Source organism: Aotus nancymaae, unplaced genomic scaffold (assembly GCF_030222135.1).
Source record: "Aotus nancymaae isolate 86718 unplaced genomic scaffold, 86718_ANA_hifiasm-v0.15.2.pri h1tg000011l, whole genome shotgun sequence".
NCBI classification, from domain to species: Eukaryota; Metazoa; Chordata; class Mammalia; order Primates; family Aotidae; genus Aotus; species Aotus nancymaae.
The window spans coordinates 12972657-12998273 of NW_026988422.1; the positions used below are offsets into that span (position 1 = coordinate 12972657).

At 41.5% G+C, this 25617-nt stretch overlaps 1 protein-coding gene and 1 long non-coding RNA gene across 4 annotated transcripts in view; one reads left to right on the forward strand and one right to left on the reverse strand.

The window, feature by feature from the left end:
- The window catches only part of LOC105723075 (uncharacterized), a 304135-nt gene extending 290873 nt beyond the window's left edge, over nt 1-13262 (reverse strand). For all 3 annotated transcript variants that reach the window (XR_001108739.3, XR_001108737.3, XR_001108736.3), the window contains exon 1: nt 13199-13262. This is a non-coding gene — a long non-coding RNA (uncharacterized LOC105723075). The remainder of the gene's footprint in view (nt 1-13198) is intronic.
- Nucleotides 13263-13481: 219 nt separating this feature from the next.
- Nucleotides 13482-25617, forward strand: part of PLCXD2 (phosphatidylinositol specific phospholipase C X domain containing 2) — a 52393-nt gene continuing 40257 nt past the window's right edge. The window contains exon 1 of the mRNA XM_012460950.3: nt 13482-14166. Within this exon, the coding sequence (XP_012316373.1) occupies nt 14004-14166 (163 nt within the window). The 5' untranslated portion in view covers nt 13482-14003. The remainder of the gene's footprint in view (nt 14167-25617) is intronic.

The following is a 25617-nucleotide window of genomic DNA, read 5'->3' on the forward strand; positions in this document are numbered from 1 at the left end:
TCCACAGGCTAGACAGGAGGCATGGCTTGAGAGACCTCAGAAAACTTACAATCATGGTAGAAGGGCAAAGGGAAAGTAAGCATATCTTCACATGGCAGCAGGAGAGAGACAAAGCAAAGGCAGAAGTGCTATACACTTTTAAACAAAAAAGTGAGTAGCACTTTTTTGCTACATACATTTAAACAAATCCATGAGATCTCATGAGAACTCACTTTCACAAGAGCAGCAAGGGGGACATCTGCCCCCATGATTCAATCACCTCCCACCAGGTCTCTCTCCCATCACTGGGAATTACAATTCAAAGTGAGATTTGGGTGAGGACACAAAGCCAAACTCTAACAGCCTTGGCAAAGAATTTGTGGTTAAGTTCCCAAAAGCGATTGTAACAAAAACAAAAGTAGACAAGTGGGACTTAAATAAACTAAAAAGTTTCTGCATAGCAAAAGAAACAATCAACAGAGTAAACAGACAACCTACAGAATAGGAGAAGCTATTTGCAAACAATGCAACCGACAAAGGCCTAATATCCAGAATTCATAGGGAACTTAAACAAATGAACAAGCAAAAAAACCTCGATTAAAATAAATGGGCAAAGGACATGAACAGACATTTCTCAAAAGAAGAGATACAAGTGGCCAACAAACATGTGAAAAAATGCTCAACACCACTAATCATCAGAGAAACACAAATCAAAATCACAATGAGACGCCATCTCCCACCGGCCAGAAGGACCATTATTAAAAAGTCAAAAAAACAGATGCTGGCAAGGTTGCAAAGAAAAGAAAGGCTTATACACTGTTGGTGGGAATATAAGTTAGTCCAGCCACTGTGGAAAGCAGTCCAGAGATTTCTCAAAGAACTTAAAATAGTGTTACTATTTGACCTAGCAATCACATTACTGAGTGTATACCCAAAGGAAAATAAATTATACTACCAAAAAGACATGTGTACATGTATGTTCATCACCATGCCCTTCATAGTATCAAAAACATAGAATCAATCCAGTTGTCCATCACTGGTGGACTGGATAAAGAAAATGTTGTGCATATACAATGTGGAATACTATGCAGCCATTACAAAGAATGAAATCATGTCCTCTGCAGCAAAGTGGATGCAGTTGGAGGCCAAAATCCTAAGTGAAGTAATGCAGGAACAGAAAACAAAATACATGTTTTCACTTATAAGTGGGAGCTAAACATTCAGTACATCTGGACATAAATATGGGAACAATGGACAATGTGGATTACTAGGGAATAAAGGGAAGGAGGAAGGCATGGGTTGAAAAATTACCTATCAAGTACTATGCTCACTACTTGGGTGAAAAGATCTGTGTCCCAAACCTCAGCATCACACAATATCCTCATGCAACCAACTTGTACATGTGCCCCCTGTATCTAAAATAAAAGTTGAAATTTTAAACAAAAAGAAATGTTTCATTAAAAAGGGAGAGGAGATTGTATTTTTCAAAAATGTCAATATAAAGAAAGGCTTTAAAAATATCCTAGATTAAAGGAGGCTAAAGAGACATAACAACTGATTGCAATACCTAACTCTAGATTGAATCCTGTACTAGATGGGGGAATTGCTATAAAAGACATTTATTAGATCATCTGACAAAATTAGAATATGGACAGATGACTAAAGTATTTATAATTCCGATGTTGCTATGTAAGAGATTTTTGTTCGTAGAAAATACACAGTTATTATTTAGCAGTCAAAGGGCCGTGATAGAAATAACTTAGCCTCAAAGGATGTGTGTTCATGTGTCCATGTATATGTATATGAATACATATGTACATATATGCATATGGAGAGAGATGGAAGCAAATGACAAACTAAAGGGGGTAAATTGTTAAACATAGATGAATCTAGGTAGATGGAATAAAGTGTGTGTGAGAGAGAGACGTCTTTTAATATTTTTACACATCTTTTAATATTTTTACTTTTGCAATTTTTTTGAAGTTTGAAATTATTTCCAAGTAGAAAGTTTAAATAAAAAATACTTGAGCAAGACCCTAATAAAAGATGCTTAATTCGACTCAAAACCAGCCTACTTTTCCAAGACTGTAGCCTTTATACAGTACAAAATTCAAAATGCTGTTTCATTGCAGAGGGTGGGATTCTTTCTCTTTTCTCTGAGCATTGTTCAATCTGAAAGTTCAGAAAAAAAAAATAAGGAAGGATTCATCTCATAAGTTCACTGTTTTTATTTCATTTCTGGGTCTTATTCTGCCCTAGGTATTGGCTGGGATCCACCAAAATGTCAATCAATTTTTCTTTCTTAAGGAGATAAATGGAGCCCTTTGATTTTCCCAAAACTCCAGGGCAAACTTAGCCTCTCACCATTAAACTATTTCATATCAAAGGAGACTAAGCTGTGTTTCTCCAGACTTCACCCAAGAGACAGATTTTCATTCCTCCCTCAAACCCTTGGGCAGTGTTTTTTGTTGCCACTGTAGTAGAAACCACGGAAACAGTTCACAGGTTCACAGTTTACAGCACTCCCTGCAACAAGATCCCACACATGTGGCAGAACTGGGCAGACTCCCACTCAGCATGCCTACTGGGGCCTCCCCACACAGGAGCTGGGGTAGGAAGAAGGCTCAGCAATCAGTTCTACAGAACTTCCTCCTACAGAACTTTTACCCATCACCCCAAATTTTGGGTACACAGCTTGAGTAATATTTATTTGTTCAATAAATACTATTTGAAGATACTCTCTGTTCTACTGAGATGAAACTTTTCGGTTTGCTATTGTTGCTTTAATATTTAAGTCAAAATGTGCAATGTCACTCCAAGATGAGGGAATGCGGGCTGTGAACTCTGTTGGACCCAAATGTCGTCAAAGGTGGGAAGCTGCCTTCACTCCTCCATACCCCCGCTGTGAGTACGAGGCCAGGCACAACGCAGAGTTCGATTTGCTACTGTGTGAATGAAGGAAAGGAAATGGCAAATGAATGAGTAGGGGAAAGAAAAATGCCTTGTGGAATAGAGAATTTGCTAAAAGTGGTGATGGTCACTCAAGTCTGGTGAGTTGAGCTTTTCTTTTGACTCACTCCACGTCAGACTAATACATCCACTTCAAATCAATGCTCCTCTTCTAATGGGTCTTTACTGCTGCACGTCAGTCAGGCCAGGAGAGGTCAGGACTTAAATCTGGGTGGCTTGGCAGATGCCTTAGGCTGAATAAGGCACTGAGTCAGTTTCAAAGTTTGGCCCAGATTGGTAGAATCAGGCATGCATCATAGGTGCAGAGGAAAAAAAAAAAAAAAACAGATCCAAGCAATCAGTCAAGACTCATGTAAGTAGACACAGAACACCAGTCTAGCCAGGGGAGGAAACTCGGTCTAAAACTCTTGAGGCAAGAACATACCTCAGCAGGCTGAGTCACAGGAGTTTGAGACCTGAGTCAGAGGCCTCTTGTCGTCTATTTCTTCTGTGTAAATTCATCAGGCTTTAATACTGTACATTCAGTAACAGAAGGGCAGGATGAGCCCTACAGGTGAAACTTTCTCCTGGTCAACTCAAGAGCAGAGAGTTAAGCTTAGGTGGGAAGCTTTCAGTACTCTACTCTCTTTAAGGAGACAGTCATGTCTCTAACGGCTCATAACCCTGATTCTTCATCTGCTTTTGCCCCAGGTTGCCTAAGGTTTGGGCATATGGACACTATTTCAAGCTTTGGTTTCAAATCCACTTGTAGTGTTTTACTTTGCTAAACTGGGCTGGGCCATGAGTGAACAGAGTTTTCTTGTACCTAATTGACTTCTTGCTGCCTTTCTCCCAGTCCTAGGACTTTCCCATTATTTTGTTTTGTTTTGTTTTTTTTGTTTTGTTTTGTTTTTTGTTCTTTTCTTTCTTTGGACTTTCCCATTAAAAGGTCACAAGTACCCAAGAATACAGGTGTGTGCCAGGAGGGACTCAAAGCCACTGGGCAAACATAGCACACTGAGAACATCAAGTGTGTGTGTGTGTGTGCACATGTACATGTGTGTGTAACAAAACATGAATGAATTCACAAAAACAAACTATGCAGCTTGAAAGAAGTGCCAGGATCCATGCTTGTCATGCTTGCCACGCAGCACTCTGCAGTGTGCATTTACTCAGCTCCATGGTTAGGGCACCTCTGGTGCAAGAGTTGAGAAGCTTTGCCCTAGGGCCACACACACACCAATCCTACCACTGTGGACATGATGTAAACACTAAAGGTGACTTCCATCCAGGTCATATTTCCCACTCTGAGAGCTTCATTATGTGTTTTCTGAGGCTGGCTTCCTGACGTAAGAGCATCTCATCCTGGGTACTGAATGCAGGGAGAGGGTAGAGAAATGTTGAGGTGTCCCCAGGAGTTAGAACGTGTTGCCAATATAAAGGTACTCCCCAAACCACAATCTCAAGCTTTTGCTGGTAGCAGCATGATTTTAGAGTATCAGGTCCATATTTAAATAGAAGAAGTTCTGTTAGTCCTGACTATAGCAAATGAAGTCAAAGATTTGAGTGAGGAAAGATAATACAGAGAAGCAAGAAAGGCTTAACTGTGCAGAGATAAAAGGTATCTACAGCTGACAGAGGGAAAAAAAACAGACTATAGTTGGAAAGACCATGAAGTTCACGTAGTTCAATCATGCATCAGGTGCTTCAATTCTATCCCGTTACTGTCTTATTGGTGCCAAGCTTGGCTTGGATGCTTCCAGTTATAGGAACTCACTTCCTCCTCTACTTCATTATATTGCCTAACTCTGACTTCTAGACCTTTATACTTGGCTGAAAAAGAAGGATGTGTGGCATAAATTTTACTTTCTCTTTTACTTCTGCTACTCAAAGGAAGAGGAAGCTGTGGGTGCAGATGTTGCTAAAATAAACTACAACTTCCTCCATGACCAGTTTCTACAGTTTAGGAAGGGCAGAGCCAGACACGTGGCTGAGATGGAAAGTTAACCACAGACACTTAAGCAAGTCAGAATCCTCTGAAACAAAATCATCGAAAGGCCAACAAGCATAGTAAGGGCCTTTGACTACAACCTAACGTTCAGAGAGAGTTGATCAGAGAGAATTGTTGACACTAAAACTTCATCACTTTTATTTACATTGAAATTTATTTACTTTATTAAAAAAGAAGTTTTGTTGGTCAATGTTGTTTGTATAAACTTGTAATTTTAATATTTAAAAAGTTGGAGGAGAATGATAATGTCTGTTCTCAGTCACCTGATATTTACTCCATGGATGGTGTGGCATCATGCCATTTCCAACTGATGGTGGCAACCCAAAATGCAGAGTCATGTTGTTAAAAGAATGCATTGCTTTTTAAGATTAAATTTGTTAAATGATAACAAATGCACAGAGGTCATTCTGTTGTGACTGAAGCTCAAGCGATTACTAATATATACATTAATACAACAACATCTCCTAATAATTGATATAATTCTTATAATTCTAGGAACCTTGGAGTCGAGTAGCCTGGAGGGAAAAAAAAAAAGGGAAGGGTAGCAGATCAATTGATTTTCCTGCTAGTTGAGATCAACTATCTCTGCCAAAATATTCTTCTCAAATTGCATAAAATTATATGCAGCATGAATAAGAATTGTTTACTCTGCCTTTCTACCTATTCTAACTTTTTTTAAAAAGAGAAATTTGCTGACATTTCAAAGCCTTGATCTCAAACATTTGAGACATAAAAAACCCCTGAAGAACTTATTTTAAAGACAGGAATAAAAGGTGCCATCCCCAGAGGATCTGATACGGTAGGATTGACATTTGATCCAGAAATATGTGTATTGCATAAACTTCTAGTTGTTCCTGTTGCTGGTGATCTAGACATTTTTAGGATAATTGACATGGAAAGAAAATATGTGTGCCTGAAGTGAGCCCTGAATACCAGCAGGTGGCTCTACAACATCTTAAATCAGGGCTTTGCAGCTAACTAGCTAGAAAGTAAAGGCTCTGAGGCCTTTATTTCCTCTCAATTACCTTTTCAGCGATTGCAGGTGGCGTGGGAAGGAGAAATGGAAGAGGATGCTGGAATACGGTGTGGTAGACAAAAAGTAATGGATATTAAAATGAATATTACAATCATCACTTGTTAGTAGCTCCTCTCAAAAGTATTATAGTAACCTAGTAACTACTATTGTCAAAAGAAATTTTCTCTAAAGCATACCAGAAAAACTTAATGTCCAAGAAATGTAAAAGGCACAGAGGTCTTAGGGTCTTCCTGAACACTAAGCTTTCAAATCCGGGAGAAACAATCATGGCTGGCCATTGCTGCCATTCACTCTTGTCTCATTTACAGAATCCCAGTTGTGGGCCATAAATACGAAGTGGGCATGAGATAATACAGAAAACACTACTCCCTAGTTAAGCTTCTGCTTCTCTTCTGCCCAGTTTCTCCAGGCCACATCACCTGTGTATAATCTGGGAATGAGTCACAGTAACAATGACAAAACAATGGTTTCTGGCTCTACCCCAATCAACAAAATAACTGGATCCCGATCCTCTGACTCTCTTCTGATGTCAGGAATGTGTAAGGTATCATGTGTCCACAAGCATGTGCCTCAGTGTCTCCACTTCCTTGGAGGCTCCTCAGGATCCCCAGTTGCTGCAATGATATCACTCTTCCTAGAGGTAATTGCTGCTTCTGTCATCATGTCCCCAGCACCACCTATGCTGGTGGCATCTCCTCATTCTACTCTGATCTTTATCATACAGTCTTTTGGCTTGGGCCGGGTGAAGAAGGTTGGAAATGACTAGGAATAAACTCCACTGGTTTTAGGCCACAAAACAAAGCAGCTTATTCTCCAGCCCATCTTTCATTTACTTGGCTTCTCATTTCAGTCCCTTACTCCTTTTCTACCCACCTACTTCTCAAGCCAGAAAAAAAATGTTGCTTATGACACATCACTGTGGAACTCAAAGCACCATATAACCTCACTCCCCTCTAGGCAATATCCCTGGACCAAATACATGCCTGCATGCTGATTCTGCTTGGGATCTGTTCCTTCCCCATCTAGTACACAGCCTGGGAAGTAAGACAGCCCTGGGGCTTAGCTCTGGAGGCCAGGGACAGCCCTGGTCCCAATATCATTAAATCAATATGCTTCCTCCCAGGCTTTTTGGGTGCCTTTAAGTAAGTAAAATTAGGCTGGCCTATCCTGCGAAATACACATGCCTGAATGGCAAGCTGTTTTGGTGCCTTCTCTGGAATCCTCACTACTCATTTATCACATGAATCCAAACAAAACAAACCACTTGTAAAGTACAAACATTTCAAACAATAATGGAGTCTCCAAATAAAGGGCAAAGGCTATGGTCAGCTCTTCAGGAATCCAGTAGGGTCTTTACCATTATATGTCTCCTATTATTATCGTAACCCTGATAAAGGCTGTTTATGAACAAAGCATATTAACGAGCTTAGAAAAATTTGTATATTGGTAAGACAGGCCACTGCAGGTTTTTGAGAAGGGAAGTAAAATGATTCACATTGTATTTTAGGAAGATAACTATGACAGAATGGGGAATGGTTGGGGGAATAACAGTATAATGGAGAAAAAAATTTCCAGAAAACAACTTTGTATATGTATTTATATAAATGATATTGGTTGTATTTAATAAAAATGGATGAGCAGTTTGATGAGGTGTTCAAGTAATAAAAAATAATTTAAGAGGTAGGGAAGCTACCCACTTGGGTCTTTGAATTACAGGTCCTTGGGGTGAGAAGTGGGGATGGGAAGGCAAGCATCAGAGTTAAGAAAGGCCATGCATTTGGTCTCTATGTGCCAGATCTTTGCATTTTTTTTCTCACTTTTCATTGCTTAGATAATTGATTTCAGTGATTTCTCTAAAGACTCTTACTTCTCCAAGCATTCTCCATTCTGCCATAGTTACCTTCCTAAAGTACAATGTGAATCATTTTACTCCCTTTCCCAAAAACCTGCAATGGCCATTTTTGTCAATAGAAAAAAAAAGGTCCAACTTTTTAATACGCTTTGGTCATAAACAGCCTTTACCAGGTTTACAGTAATAGGTAACATGTAATGGGAAGCCCTTGACACAGTGATCAAGACTTGGAGTCACAGCTATGCAACTTACTAGCTATGAGATCTTGGACAGGGTTATGTAGCCTCTAAGCCTCAGTATCCTTTGTAAAATGGGAACAGTAATAGTATCTAAATTATTGGGCTCATGTAAAGATTAAATGAGAGTAAATGAACTAAATTTCCAACTTCTCTCATATGCCACTCTAGCATATCCTCAGTTTCTCACATCTGTCATTCATTGTCATAGCTTTGCCTCTATTTTCCCAGCTACACGTGCCTCTCCCATGCCAAAACCCTCCACCCATTTTCTCTTCTTTTGATATCAGAATATAGTGTATATAAAAATATTAACTATCCAAACTGTAAGTATTAATTTTTATTTTAAAAATATTTTTCCCTAAATCCCTATGGCATAGTAGAAAAATCCCACTGGTAATTTGGTTTCCATGACATAATATGATAGAAAAATTATCCTCTTAGATAGTGTTACCTAAGATTTTTTAAGCAAATTTATTTTACAATTCTAAAAGATGAATAAAAACATTATAACATCTTGGAAAAGAGAGAAAAGCACTGCATATCCCACCTATCAAACATGAGCCTGTTCTCTAAGGCCTTGCTACTCAAAGTGTAGTCTGGGCCAGAAGCATCTGCATCAGCTAGAAGCTTGTTGAATATGTAAAACATCAGGTCCATCTCAAACTGATTTAATCAGAATATGATTGATTTACATATTAATTTCTGAAAAGCATTGCTCTAAGACACTACTTACAACCCAGCAGAGCATGACATTTACCAAGAGCATTTACCAGGCATCTTCCTCCTTCCAAGAAATATCGAGCAGCTGCTATATGCCAAATTCTGTACTAGATATTGTGTTTTTATCTGCTAGATTTTTTTTTTCCCAGGACTGACTCAGGAATATATGGAAAAAGTGTTGCCCTCTTTTTGAATTGTTTCCTTAGGCAAATCAAGTAACTGTAAATTTAAAAGCTGCCAATTTCAGATAGGTGCAAATCATCTCATTCTGAAGTGGGTCTACTTGTTTTCAAGTTCTCAGTGATGTCGCTAAGTCTCTAAAGTTTGATGCTTTTTAAATATTGCTCATTCCTTTCGTTAACAGCTGAAAAATAAAGCGAAAAAAGGCACTAAAATTAACATTTCACAGTAAAGCCTAAAGAATACATTGTGTTTGCCTTAGACAGCTTTCATAAAGTTTTATGTTTGGAAATTTGGGGCTAAAGGGAAGTCTTGAAAGTTGACACTTTAAAAATAAATCTTAAGATATTACTTCAGAGTCATTTTTCTAGGGGAGTGGGTGGGAAGAAAAAAAAAGTTGATGCAAACAGCTAGGTGACATACTCCCAATATCCTGTGGTGTCATTGAAAACAAAGAATACTATGTTTATACCAAAGAACCCTTTTAAGCATAAGAAGATATATGAAAAATATTACATACAAGTGATATTTAACATACAAGTTTCTTAACATACAAGTGATACTCCTCCAGACCAAACCAAACAAACAAACAAACAAAATGGGAATATTATGCAGCAAACTAGGTTTAAATGAATGTTAAGAATAGCCTGGAAGAGGAAATTTTAATAAGATGTCAAAAGCGGCCACTACGCAGCAGGAGTTGTGTGTATAGGAAGGTGGTTTGGGGCCGGAGAGATGAGGTGGGGCCATTTGGTGATTAAATGTGAGCTGACCTACAATCTGTATATGAGCCTTCAATCTTGTCTTAGCTCAGGGGACGGCTTTCTTTTCCAATAAGGTCCTCCTGAGTTACTGAGGACCTGCCTGGCCTGAAGCCCCTCTGGGACCCTACCATCAAGCCCAGGGTGCTTTTCTTGATTTGTCTGTTTGCCAAGATGTCCCTGTGATTTCCATGTGCAAAGTCCTCAGATCAGCAGAGACCTCGTATTTTCCTCATATTCAGACAAGTACCATTTGAAGGAGTAGGGAACACTGCAGAAAGCAGGGAAATGGGTTTGTGTGCCTTTGAGCCTCCATACTAGCAGGCCTCGTTCCAAAATGGGATTTCCAATAGTGCCACCACATTCAGCTCCCTGAATGCTTCCAGACTTTCATTTCATCTATTCAAGGGAATTATATCAGCAACTCTCCCTTCCTGGTGGGGGTACTGTGACGAGCAAATGGGACAAGGAATTTGAAAGAAGGTTCCAAACAACAGGACAATACAAATATGTTTCATTACTGCCTCCTCTGTAAAACAGGAATAACAGCACGGAACTGCTGCACAGTGATGTATAGGTGAAGTTCAATTATGTAATGCCTGGGAACTAGCCCTGGAGAACATTGGGAAATAGATTTTACTGAAGTAAAGCCCCCGGTAAACAGCTACAGATACCTCCTTGTGTTTGTAGACACGTTCTCTGGATAGGTGGAGGCCTTTCCCACTAGGTCTGAGACCGCTTTAGTGGTCACAAAAAACTCCTACAGTACTTGGTCCCTCGATTCGGCCTGCCCTTAACGCTAGGATCAGACAATGAGCCAGCCTTCACGGCACAAATTTCTCAGAGCCTAGCCAAGGCTCTGGGTATATCCTGGCAATTACACTGTGCCTATCGTCCCCAGAGTTCAGGACAGGTCGATCAGATGAACCGGACCTTAAAAGAAACCCTAACAAAGTTTATCCTAGAGACCGGTGAAAACTGGGTCAGCCTGCCTCCTTTTGTCCTCCTCAGCGTCCGATGCACCCCCTATCAGAAAGGTTTCTCCCACTTTGAAATCATGTTTGGCAGGCCTCCTCCCCTACTCGCCAAACCCGCAGATATCGTGCAGGCAGAAATCCTTAACCGTACACTCCTTAAGTCCTTACAGGTGCTCCAGTCTGCTCAATCCCAGGTGCACCAGCTCATCAGAGGCACTCGTCCCACACCAGTGGGCCTCACGGACCAACCAACACATTCCTTCCAGCCTGGAGACTCGGTCTTAGTTAAAAGATTCACCACCTCCGGCTTCACCCTCTGTTGGAGAGGACCCTACGCGGTTACCTGACTACCCCCACCGCACTCAAAGTGGACGGACTAACAGTTTGGATTCACCACACCCACGCCAAGACTGCCCCACCAGAAGAACAACGGAGCGTCGACCACTCAGCCCCGGATCTGCTAAAGCTAAGACTTGCACGCTCTTCGCGGTCACCACCCTCGCCTCCCTAACCCATGCTGTAAACTCCCATGGCAGACGCCCCCTTAAAGTCTACTTACTTTCAATAGGTACTTATTGAAGGCTCCACTGGAGAATATGTCAGTGCTCGAACAGGCACGGATCCACCCTAGTCAACTCTACCCTTGAGCATTCCCCAAAAAGCCCCGTAACCTTCTTCCTAGATCTTTGTGATATCGTAGGCCCCAAGCTTAAAAAACCTCCGAGTCACTCCCTACCATGCCTCATGCAGGAGCAATAATTTCGCATAAAATAAAGAAAAATAATTGGGGCTGTGGTAGTACAGAGCAGGAGGAAGTTCTCCAGGAAAAGGGTCTTTGCCTACGCCCAGGCTCTACTAGCCAACAGAGATGGAAGTGTAAAAACTTAAATGAGTACCTTTGCCCTCACTGGGGATGTAAGACCATCTCCACTATATCAGGATACACCAAAAACAGAGATTCCTTCATTTCTTTCCAACGAGTGTCCTCCCCAAACCCACGCTCTGCCGCCGGCACTTGTAACCCACTCAAAATAAATATATTCAACCCTGACAGTAGATGGAACACAGGACGTACCTGGGGTATCAAACCGTATGTGTCGGGATGGGACTGGGGAAATATTTTTACCATCTAGCACATGGCCCCACCAAGACCCAACCGCCCTGTAGGACAAATTGCCGAAGTCATACGGCCCCCAAAACCTCTCCCAAAAACCCGCAAATTCCATTCTCCTACTCTTCCTTCTCCTAACGTCACCCTTCCCACCATATCCCCATCAGTGGCAACTTTAACCATAGAAGATTTAAACCTCCTAGATATGCTGTCCTCAACACACCACCTATTTAACCAGTCCAGCCCGAACTTGGGTGCAGACTGTTGGTTATACTTAAACTCACAGCCAACTTTTTACACAGGCTTAGCAGCACAATTGCCCATAACCCCCTCCAACATCCCCTGCTCTGAAACCAATTTCACCTGACCCTGGGAGATCTAGAAGGAAAAGGTGAATGTTATCATTCCCCTAATTATACCCTCACTAACTCCCCATACGCTGTAATAAAACCCTTCCCTTGAGCTATAACAGAACAACTCTTTACTGCCCCAAAATCATCTTAGCTAGCCTGCACTTTGAGTCTTACTAACTGCATTTCACTTATCAGTTCAACAATTTCTCTGACCCGGTACTGTGCACACCCGTATACATCTTGCCCCGTGTAAATATCTACAATGGACAACAAGGTCCTACTGTTACTAGGACTTGTGTTTGGCCCTTGAGTTGCTCAAGATAATCCAGTCAAGAATTAATTCTGTGAAACTAATGATCCTAAGATCCCAGTATGAACCCTTAAACCAAACTGACCAGTTTTAATCAAAGAATAAATTATTTGACTCACGTACTAAATAACAGGGGGGAATGACATAGGCACAAAAAAACAAAAACAAAGAGCTTAAGCACCGCCATCTTATAGAAAAGCCACCTGGGCCCTGAGCAGAGGTGTAATTCTCAGAAATGTTATTTTCTAAGGTTAAAAATTTTCCACTGTTGTCCATCCCCTTGCAACAAACCGCTGACTCTTGCTTCTGTACAAACAGCTTGCCTTGCACAACCCCTGAGACCCCAGGAAACAAGGATATGGTTTTACAGCTTAAATACCTTGCTCCCATTGAGTTCGGGGCCACGGGCTGGAGAGACCTGAGTCCTCCGTGGCTGCCGGCAATAAAGACCCTGCAATTTGGCATACTTTTGTCTTGATGTTGATTTTCTTTGCTCGCTCTGGTACAACAATACAGCACCTTTCTCGGCTTCTTACTATTACATTTCTGCTGCTTCTGTGGTTTACGGAAAATGCAACCCTTTTCCTGTGTGTGTGTGTGGGGGGGCGCGCCTGCGTGTGTGTGAAAGAAAGAAGGAAACATTTGTGGTCGCATTGAACATCTGAGTGCTGACTGTGTGAGGGGCTGGAGGAAACAGGACTTATCTGAGGACCGACTGACCGAAGCCTGCAAGTTTCCACGAACGCAGTCGCTGCCGAGGCGTCTCTACGCGTCTCTACACTCACACACAGGAAGACAGGAGTAACGGAGGGAGGAGACTGGGAAGCTGGGGAGGCGTGGGAGCGGGACAGAGGGGCAGCCCGGAGGGCGCCGGCCAATCGGAGCGCGCTCCGCCAGCGACCAATCACGGGCCGTCTAGCCCGGCAAATCTGCCCGGCAGTGAGGGGCGGGGCTGCCGGGAGTCGGAGTGCCGCCGGCTGCACTTCTGTGTGTCTTTCAGGAAGCCACAGGACAGGGGGCGTCTGTGCGGAGAAGCGGGGGTGGTGAGTAGCAGGCAGGCCCAGCTTGTGTACCAGCCCAGTGACATATATAGAAACATAAATCAGGCTAGAGCCGGCGCGCGCGGGCGCGCACATGTGTATGGACCCGCAGGCATGTCTGTACACTGGGGGGGCACCTGTCTTGTGAGGGGCTCCGGGCGTGGCTGCTCCACGGACTTTCAGTTTTTGTAAGATTCATCTCTAGGGGCCTACCTTCCCCCATCTCCAGAGGGGAACGTAAGAAGTTTAACAGAGCTGGGACTGAGCAGATTAAGGGAGTGGAGCCGAGGCTGGGCCGGAGAGAGTGGGGACTGCGGGTGCTAGTGGGTAGGGATCCATCTGTTTGCCCCGTTTCCCAGCAAGAAAGGCATTTTGGAAAGACTGGCGTGGCAAGCATCGCCCTGAAACGTCCACAGAGGCCGAGAAGTGATGATCACTGAGTGAGTGGCACTGGGCTGAGACTGCCCAGTTTGTTAACGACAGGGATGCTAGCACTTAGGAAGGCTAGGAGGAAACTCAGGATGGGGACCATCTGCTCCCCCAATCCCAGCGGGACAAAGACATCATCGGAGGTCTGCAATGCCGACTGGATGGCCTCGCTCCCCCCTCACCTCCACAACCTCCCCATTTCCAATCTGGCAATCCCAGGTATTCCTACTTGTTCCCACCGTGTTTAGTTCTGCCATTTTAGTGTTGTTAAGAGGTTGGGTTGCTTTTCTTTTGTGCTAAGAAATTAATTGTCAGTGACCCCTTTTTATTTCCAAACCAAAAACTTAACACTGAAGCAGCTGCTTTAAAGAGATTTCCGTACGCTGCATCATTGGTAAAAGGACTCATGAGAATGGAAGCATCATTGTTTTTGCTTGTGGTTTTTTGTTTGTCTGTTGCTTATATTTGCTAGCCCCATTCTAAGAATATTATCCCTTTTACTGTTGTTATGTGTATGTGAGGGGTGCATTAACTTAAATCATTTGAAGTAGACATCAAAGGTAATGAATTAAAAGTCAAGAATAATTTTAGATCTGGATCAATATTTTCTTTCTCATTTATCTGACCTTGTGTATTGGAGAAACAAAAAATGCACAAGCATTAGAGAATACGTTCAGAATCAGAACTGAGTATAAAGACACATTTTTGTTGTTAGAAAAGCCAGAATAGAGAATACTAACTCATCACTGGCAGTCATTAAGCGTGATGAGGTGGTGGTGGTTGAAGCTTTGTTTCTCTCTATATGTATGTATACAGGTGTCTGCCTGACTAATTTAGAACTGCAGCCTTGAAAAGCACTTCTGCTCCAGCCACTGTCTCTCTACTGGAGGTTTTATGCCTTGACATCATTTGTTAAATGTGTCCTCTTCCTTCCGCTCAAAAGGTGGTTAATGTATGATTTCTAGGGAGGGATATTTGGACAGAGAGTTTGGTCTGGTGTGCTGAGCATGTCCTACAGTGCTGATACTGGAAAGCACTCCTAGAAGCAGGGGATGGACTACTGCCAATTCTTTCTTTCACTTGGAGACATAACAATTGAAGTTCACGCCTAGACTACCAGACAAACTCCCAAGCATTCCCTAGACCCGTCTGGGTTTTTTTTTGTTTTTGTTTTTTGTTTTTTGCTTTTTGAGGTTTGGTTGGTTTTTTTGTTTGTTTGTTTTTGGTGGCTGAAAAGATGACCTCATGCAACTCCTGATCTTTGCTTTTGGTGCATGAGAAAGAGCAATGCTGGCTTCAAATGCAGGCTTTTCTTCACTCATCTCTTCTTTTGGATGTCTTCCAGGTTGATTGTCCTCATGGACCCAGGTTGCTTTTGAGCAAGGAGAGGGCTGCAAAATTTCTTTATAGTTATGTTACATATGTTTTATCAGCCATTGACTACAGCTCCTTGGGAAATGCCAGATGGGCATGCTTCAGAACAGGTCTTTTCCATGTTTAATTGGCGCCTGTGGAGTTGTCACTGAAATTATGCATGGGCCACTTTTAACATTAGTCATTTGCCTTCAGGCCTTCTGATGGAATTATTTTCTTGAGTGATACGGCAGGTAGTATGTGTTTGCAAATAGAATGGCATCTTATGCACGCCCTAAATGGCTGTGTCATTCAGGGCATGTCCGGGGTAGGTTGGGGCTTCCTCCTTCCTTGTTGTACTTTGGACAGCTCAAACCATAACAGCAGCTCTGCTAGTGGCTTGGCTTGGCTGTGTATTCTGCCTCTGTGACTGGAGAAAGGAGCAGGGCATTTGTTCTGTGATCCATACGATGTCTTGCAGTTACTAAAATTGCTGGGGTAGCGGGGGAGCAAATAGCTGGCACCTACTGCTGAAACTGGAAATTATATGATTAGCCGCCATGGGGATCACAAGAATTTTTTTACCCTACTTTGTGAAGTCTGGTTCTGCTAAGCAAAAAGAAAAAAACAATGGCCTTGACTCCTCAAAAGATGCTAAATTCACTACTGTGAAATGCTATTTTCTCAGCAGTGGAAGGGACATTAAGTGTATGTATGTGTAGGCTCAAGACAGGAAAATCACATATTAAATGCTAGCCATTCATGGACTTCACCCCTAGTAGTTCTCTTTCCTCTACCTTGAGCTTAATACTCACCAGATAAATAACTAGCAGTCAATTTCTACCAATCCTTGCTGAGAAATCCTGAAATATAGAAGGGATTTAAGAAATGGGGGCCATCATCGTCCTCCCACTTCCTCTCTAACTCTTCCCTCTTATCATCATCTGCATCATAATAGCTGTTATTTGCCGAGCACTAGCACGCAGCACCCACTGGTGTACATTACCTCCAATCCTCATAACTCCATGAAGTGGGTATTAACATCCTCAGTTTAGAATTAACGAAATTACTGTTCAAAGAAGTTAAGTAATTTTCTCAAGATCACAAATAGTAAGTGGTAGAACTTGTATTTAAGCCCCTGTGGAGCTGCAAAACACGGGCACTGTCTCTGTGCCCCTGAAGGGTCCTTGGGAGTGGCAGAGCAGTGGGAGTAGTCCCTAACTGAAAGCCAGTTTCTTCAGACCATCCTCTGCAGTGAATGAAAGAGGTTTTCAAAGCAAGTGGTATTAATCTAAGTGATTATCACTTAGATTATCACTTCGAATATATAGGTAGATATATACATATTATATGTACATCTATGTAGTAATATATATGTATGTAATATATATGTAATATATACATATTATATATACATATAGTTGTGAATTGTGATATATGTAGATGTATACATATTATTTATACATATAAATGTACATATATACATATTATATATACATATGCCTGTTTAGAATTGGAACGCAGTAAATTTTAAATTCAATTTTAGTGCTTCAACCTGTTTTGCGTGTGTGTGTGTGTGTGTGTGTGTGTGTGTGCGCGCGCGCGCGCACGGGCGCGCCCACATGCCCAATCTGGGGCATCTATAGGACAGAGTCAGATCTATCCGGATGGTGATAGGGCAGTGAGGACATGGGAAAGGGGAGGGAAAAGATAAGCCTTCTGGCAATAATAGCAGAACTGAGATGGAGTAAACTATGTCACATTTGAGTGCACCTGCTGCATTTGCCTGTCATGATGGGAGAGAACATGTGTGAATGTGCACCTCTCAACAGAGCCTTGATGTATTATTTTACTTCCGCAACTGTTAAGAACACCTGTTAATGACCAGTACCACCAAACATATTAAAATATCTTGGAGAAGAATCTCAAAATAATTCTCATTGCTATCTGTATAGAATCATTTGATGTCTGAAGGATAGAGGATCCAGACGTCACAAAAGTCAGATTTTTTAATTAAAGCTTTAAAGTCTATATTTTCACTGATGTTTGTGAAAGCATGATATTCTCTGTGGACAAATGGACTAATAGGAAAAACATTTCTCTATAATGTATACTGCTTTTCAATGAATTGTTTTCTCTGTACATTTTAATGCTATTCCATTTTTGTAAAATGCACTCGTTCTTTCTTATTAAAGGTAAACTAGTTGGTTTACATTTGGGGAAGTTTCTATTGGAAAAGCCTTGAACTTAAGGGTTGTGAAATTTATTGTTGATTCTTGCCATGTAATATTGAAGAAGTATCTAAATTTCTCAGGACACAGTTTCTTCATTTGTAATTAAGATATTGGGTTAAATTAAATATAGACTCCTTTCCAGATTAAAAATTATATGATTGAGTTTTTTGTTCTATTTTGTTGCCTGTTCTTTGTCCAATGTAAAAAGAGCTGGAAGGAATGATTGGGTCATTTTAGGTCTAAAAGCTGTTTGTTGTATGCCTCTTCAAAACAAGAAAATGTACAAACAAGGATTCACAATTGCCAGAAGGAAGCAGGATCTATTCACTTTAGCCTCTTAAAAGGGACTGTAGATTACTTGATGTAAATGAACTTTTACCTCACCAGACCCTAAGTGCACTTTAAGAAACCTCTATAGAGATATTTATATATGTATATCCAGAAACACAAATAACATGTTACAGAAGCACACAGAAGGGAGAGATTAATTCCAACTTCTGGAATTTGGAATTAATTAGGAACTACCTTGTTGAGAAATTAGCATTTGATCTAGAATTTGAGGAGTGGTCAGGACTTCAAGGGATATGGCTTGAGGGTCAGGGTTAGGAAGGAGGATTTCCAGGTGGAATTAACCAATTGAGCTAGTAAATGGGGGTATATGAGGGAACTGGCTAGAGGACACCCTCTCTGGTCCCTCTATATCCCTGTTATAGTATCTTTGTCGTAGTACTTCTCAACACATTGTTATGTTTAAGTGTATGTTTTTCCCATGTGAACAACTTGTCAACGGAAAATATCTTATTTTTCTTTATAATTCTAAATCCCAGTAGAAGGTAGCAGCGCAGTCATTGGTGACAGTTGAGTGAATAATTGAAAGTATGGAAAGTCTGGAATAAGAACGCTAGAAACATTGTTTGCAGCCACCATCATTTTTCATTGTGATCAGAGCTGAACTGAGTAGATTAGTTAAATTCAACTTTCACAAATAGCCACATGAAACCATATGAAAATTTTCCAATCCATTTCATATTATTGCACATAATATTCCTGAAGATTAGACTTGACAAGGCTCATCACTAAGCCCCCATTAGAAATGAAAATTTTGAGGCCAAGTGAAATGGTCACGAGAGTCAGAAGCAGAGCTCTGCTGTAACTTCTTTTCTAGGAACAGTTCTTTCACCCACCATCGCTCGTGCCTTCCTTCTTCCTGTGTCAAATTAGAGCTTTTCATCTTTGCTGCCTGACTGCTGCCTCTCCCAGATCCTATTTCCTGTTCCCCTCTTTGCCTTCTTTCCACTGACCTGACCTGGTCCCCAGCCTTCCCTTGCCAGGGTCAACCTTCCACAGGTGCTCCTCACTGCTCTCCAATTCCCAGATGATTCTCTGTTCTCATGTTGCTAGTGATCATTCCCTTCTCTTTTTTTCTACCTTTCTGGAATCCTATCCTTTTCTAGCGGTTTTGCCCCTGAGCACTTGGAGATTTCTATAGGTCTTGTTCCTGTGGCCCCAACACCCGCTTCCCACATGTGACATGGAGACAAAATCATTTAGTGGAGCAGGATGGAGTCATTACTCTGATCTTGCTTCTGAAAGTTGAACCAGATCTGGCACATCTAAAAGAGATTTGGGGACCACCCCAAAAGGGCACAAAATAAATTGTGTAACAGGAAGTTTTGGTTGGCTCTACTTTGAGGAGAGCATGAACCATGAGTTGGCCCTAAACCAAATCCATTCTCCTACAGGATTTGAGGTCATGGGAAACCAAGGACTAAGCTGAGTCTACCAAGGCTGACTTGATGATGAAAAAAAAAAATCATACAAGACCAAAATGGTCTCTTAAATGGGACTAGTTTATTTTTGTTTTTTTTTCTCTCTCTCTCTTTTTTTCCCTCTGGGTGGCCATGGTGAAGAATAAACCACTGTGGTAGTCCCAGTAGTAGGTTTCACTTTTAAGAAGGCTCATCTAGCCCTCTCTCCTCCCACAAATTACAAAAGCCACGAAGAGTTCTAGAATCACACATGTCTATAAAAAGAAAGATCATGGATTGGTTAAGAATACGAATGCTACAGCCAGACTATCTGGATATAAATACTGACTCTGCCCTTTACAAGCACTATGACTTTGGACAAATTACTTAACCTTTCTGTGCCTCAGTGTCCTTCTCTGTAACACAGAGGTAATCTGTGCACCACCTCATTTTTTTAGTGTGAAAAATAAATTAATTCATATAGTATGCTTTCTATCACAAAATAAGCACTATAAAATAATAACAATTGTTATGACATATCTTTTTAAAAAGTCAATCATAACATTCATTTATTGAAAGCCTGTGCCTGAAATGGACAACAAAAAAGAGGTGTAAGATGCAGTTCATACCCTCAGGTAATTTACAGTCTAGTTAAGGAGCTGACTGTTCAAATAGACTATCTGACTCGGTGTTCTCTGTCCGATCATATTAGGGTAACTTGAATGGTTACCCTGCAAAAGAGGCTCTAGAGTTAAGGGAAGGATACACGTAGGGTTGCCCAGGATGTGAGTGCCAAGGGTGTCTTAGATGCAATATGAGGGTGGCTGATCAAGAGAGCCAGAAAACTTTCTTTAGTTATTTACTCTGTCCTGTCCCATCCCAAATTCAGCTGTCAGACTTTGTCATCCCCAGATATCCAGAGCCTTTGGGAAAAACTCAGCCCTCTGTGACAGAAGCATGTTGTTAACTCTGTTCTGCTCTCTTCATTTCCTCACTTGCCCTCCTAACCCAGCCATTTTGTTCCTAGCTCAAGAGTGGGAATATTACAAAACGCTTTCCTTTGAACAAATGCTTACACATATTTTATAATTCTTTCCCCAGCTATTGGAATAATAGCTTCATCATCCCTCCAAATACATGCATCACCCACACATGCAACACATATACACCACCCAAATACACTCACATGCACAGATACTTAGCTATGACCTTAGCCTCAGCTTCGACCTGCACTGGGCCCAAATTTCAATGCCTGCTGTTGTTTACCAGTCATAAACATCTTGCAAAACATGCGTACTGACATTTCAGACCCTTGGAGCGTGCTGCTTCCACCTGCAAGCTCCTCTCTCAGACCTGCTTCTGAAGCTGCTGAGTTGGTTTCTAACACGTGATCTGACCTGACCTCCACTAGATGTGACAGGTAGCTTCTACATCTCTCTCCTGCCTCTAGGAACTCAGAAGCACAGGCACACTAAAGGTAATGCTAGTGAAGTGCTTTCCCGTCTTGCAACTTTGCCTCTGGGAAAGTCACAAACCACTTTGCCAATGCTGACTAACCCCAATTAGAGTTTCAAACTAGGCCTGCAGAGGAGGGATTATTTGTAGACATTGTAATAGGTGGGTGTGTTTGTGTGTATGAAAAGAATTTGAACATGCATAGAGAACCAAATTTAGGTGGAGGAGATCTGTGCCTTAATTTGTTTTAGTATTTACATTTGTGGTTAAGCAGGAGTCCTTCCACCTTCTCTCTTGTGTTGTTAAACATCAATAGGAATTTGGATTATATTGCTGAACACTGTGAGGATCAAAGTACATGGGAGGATTATATTAGTAGGTCTCTAGGTAACTTCAAGATAAAACAGGTTGAGCTACAGAGACCTGCATTGCTCTAAGGGAGATGTCTAGGTTATTTCATCTATGAAACACAGGCAGTCTTTACTAAGCAGCTAAACAAGAAAATAACAGGTTGGGGGTTTTTTGTTAATGTCCAATTACTCTAGAACTGTCAGCTGTAAAGTATCATTTCTTCTTAGAGAATTTCTATCAGTATTTTTATTTCTGTTGAGACCTGACAAGATGAAAATAAAGGAAAAACTAGGACCCATTTGTGTGCTATAATGCAAATGTGTTCGAGTGTGGCAGCAATCTGCAGTTATGGTGGAACTGAAAAATTCCTAGGCCCTGTCAGACTGAGATGAATATTTTATGAACATGTATGATTTGAAGGCTTATATATGAAAAGCGTTATTTTTAAAGTGCAATTGAATCCAGATACACCACTCCCCAAATAAATGTCAAGCAGAGAAAGGTGAAAACAGCGTTCTCATCCATCCTCCCCAGGTTTGAGTTTAGGTCATCATCTTGGCAGTAGGTATCCATATGGACCCTCACAAGAATTGTATGACTGTGTTGTGTTCATTTGGCTTAAAATATACATCAGTGCCTGCTTTCTCCTTTTGCTTCTTTTGGTTTTCGTTGCCTATATTTAAAAATCTGTAGGCCGGGTTCGGTGGCTCACCCCTGTAATCCTAGCACTTTGGGAGGCCAAGACGGGTGGATCACAAGGTCAGGAGTTCGAAACCAGCCCGGCCAAGATGTTGAAACCCCAACTCTACTTAAAATACAAAAAAAAAATTAGCTGGGCGCGGTGGCATGCACCTGTAATCCCAGCTATTCAGGAGGCTGAGGCAAGAGAATCACTTGAACCTGGGAGGCAGAGGTTGCAGTGAGCGGAGTTTGAGCCATTGCACCCCAGCCTGGGTAACAGAGTGAGACCCCATCTCAAAAAAAAAAAAAAATTGTAATCATTTAAAGGAAAGTTATTAACTCAAAAGGTATTTACTGAATGCCCTTTTGTGCCAGGTACTGTGTTAAATCAGGTGATAATACAGATCAGTAAGATTATTCTCCCTGTTCTTCTTGAAAATATGACCTTGGAAGGAAGCCAAAATTCAAACATGATAGAGAAAATGCATGGGGTCTGTAACACTCAGAAAACCAATACCCAATTCTGTTACTGATCACAGAAGGAAAGCTTGGTGGGTTGGACTTCCAAGAGTACCCTTGGGTTGAAATATAAAGAGTGAGGAATAGAAAGCCAGGTGTCCCAGTGCAGAGGGACTGAGGAGTCAGAGAGCATGGTGACCTTGAGGAAAGCCAGGCGGTCTGGTGTGGTTACAGCATGGATTTTATTTAAATAAAGGAATAAATATGAGGCTGGAAAAGTAGGCAAGAACTAGATCCTAATGAGGCTTATATGCCATGCCAAGATTGAATGTCATCTTGATGGCAAAAAGCAGCCATTGAAAGAGTTGGTCAGAAATGAGTGGTAAAGCCCCTAAAATGACTGCATAAGAGTGAACTGAAACAAAATGACCCAGCAGTTATTACGGATACTGTGGGTTAAGATGAGAAACTCATTGTTTCTTTCCCTCTACTCATCACATGTATGTTAATTTTTTTCCATATACTGGGCTCTCTCCGAGGCACTAGCGATTCAGTGATGATCAATACAGACATGGTCCTTGCCTTCAAAGAGCTGACAGTCTAGTTGGAGATATGGACATTTAATCAAGCAGTTATAACACCATAGGCTATGTAGGATGACTAGAGAGGTATACATTACTGCTGGAAGAAGCATATAGCAAGGGCATCTTAACAAGACTTGGGAGTCCAGGGAGGCCTCCTAGAGGAAGTTATGAATAAACTAAACTCTGAAGAATACACAGACATTAGCTCCCAGGATAAGACGAACAGAGTAAGCATGCTCTAGGAGGGGAAATAAAATGGATGAGGATCTTGAAGAGAGGGAATGGCCCATTTAACAAACCTAAATATTTCATTATGGTTGTACTATAGGTTGCAAGGAGGAGAAAGTCAAGGAGTGACAACATATTTACAGGTCTTAAAAGCTATGTTAAAGTTACCTAACTTCAGACTGGGCATAGTGGCTCATGCCTGTAATCCCAGCACTTTGGAAAGCTGAGGCCGGTGGATCACTTGAGGTGAAGAGTTTGAGACTAGCCTGGCCAACATGGTGAAACCCCATCTCTAATAAAAATACAAAAATTAGCCAGACATGATGGCGGGTGCCTGTAATCCCAGCTACTTGGGAGTCTGAGGCAGGAGAATCACCTGAACCCAGGAGGCAGAGGTTGCAGATAGCCAAGATCGCACCTCTGCACTCCAGCCTGGGCAACAGAGAAAGACTCCATATTTAAAAAAAAAAAAAAAAAAAAAAAAGTCATCTAACTATACCTGAACAGGAGTGGGAAGGGTTTTAAGCATGCAAATCACAAGATCAATTTTGTGTTTTGGAAAGATCACTCTCACTGCATCACAAAATATATGGGAACCAGGAAGTACTGTAATCAAGGGGACCAATTAGGTTGCTATGAGGTCATTCAAATGGGAGGTGAGGCTGACCTGCGGAGGAAGGTGACAGCATGGACGAAGAAAAAGAGAACAGACTCAGGAGCTATTTAGGAGGAAGTGTCAGCAGGACTTGGCAATTACTTGGAGGGCAAAAGAGAAGGTGCACCTGGTTTGGGTGAGTGAGAGGAAGTTGATGGCATTCCCAGAAGTATGGATAAAGAAGAAGGACCAGGTTTAGAGGTGGTAGAAGGAAGCAGAGGTGCTTAGTTTGAGGCACCTGTGGGACATTTCAGAATTGGGAGAAGGGCACAGGTGGCACACAGTGGAGATGGTTTTAGAGCTAAATCTTCACATTTCACAATTTGCCCAACCTTCTACCCTCACCCACAGATACTATTATATCCAATATCAGATGGTTTGAATTTAAAGCTGATATCCTCATTTTTTAGATTATGTCTTTTAGATTTTAACTAGGATTGTGCTTCTTTTAGAAAATTTGTCCTGGGAGTTCTAGTCCCAGAGAGGTGCCCCCTCGTGTTCGTCTAGTGTCTAGTGTTCTGCCTGTTATGTCTGAATTGTTCTTGACAGCTCAGGTGTAAGCATAGGCATTAGCTTGTGTATGCTATACCGTAACCAGCTGTGAAATGGAAACTTTTAGTTGCTTTACCACAATCATCGAACACGATTTATTTCATACACAGATATCTCGGGTTGCACCAATAGGCTCAATAAAAGCACAACAATTTTACAGTAGAATAGTTCATTTAATGTAACTTTTTCTCCTATCCAAACTAAACATTTTTCTGGTTTCTCCTAAAGCTTATTATTATTCTTTCTTTAGTGTTTACAAAAAAGTTGTGAAAAAAGAATCTCAGAGCTGAGAAGGCTCCTTAGGGAATGACCAAGTGCCCCTTGCGAGGAGTTACTTCACAAAAAGATGATGCCATCTATTTGGAAACAGAGCAGTATACACATTAGCAAAACAGAAGAAGAATTTCTCATGAATGAATTATCTACAGTATCTTATTTGGAGTAGGGATTGGGGTCTATTGGACAATTAAAGAAGAGAAAATCTTTCAAAAGAGAATAGGAACCCCTCCCCATGTAGAGGGCTTTAAAATGCCCCCCACACATGGGATTGAAAACCCTTTGACTCACATAAATCATAGGATGCTGGAGCTGACTTGGGGAATACCTAAGGCAATGGAATGCTCATTGTGCCTTGCAGAGCAGGGAAGGTTTTGTACCTCCTTGGTGCCCCTCTGGTCACCTCAGGGAAAGGGGTGGAGACTGCTGGGGAGAAACTGCAACTAGAGCAGGTCTGGTTGCATTTGTTTCACACATAGTTACTTCATTTGAAAGTATTGCAGGTCTAAAAAGTACCCTGAAAACCTCTGATTTACTCCAGTTATCTCCAGCCTCATCCAGCCAGTTGCAGGGGTAGACCAAGACTGACTCTTTAATTCCCAGGCTGTCTCTCCTCAAACAGTGAGATGCCCCTTGGCTTTTCAGCACACACAAAAAAACAAGTTGATCAACGTCCTCTGCTTCCAAGTATTCTGCCTTAAACAGTTGCTTTGTTGCATTGTGGATAATTATGAATTCAGTAGGCGACTGATTAAAAATTAAATTGGCCACATGGCTCTCTCAGATTTTGCAGGCAATTTGATGGTTATTATTAATACTCTCCCACACGCCTCATGGAAAATAAGCAAGTCTGATAGGTTGAGACGAAGGTTTAAAGATGTTATCTTTGGTTCAAGGGACTACTAAATGGCCTCCTGATCTGGAATCTTGGACTCATAATGACTAAATTTTTGTACCCTAAAGACGCCTCAGCCTTTCTACACTTGTTAATATGAAGTCAAGTTCTCTATAAATGTTGCATTTTTCTCAAGGACTTAATTCAGAAGTGTGAGATTGGTGGCTCCGAAGAGATATTATTAGAAGATAATTTATAC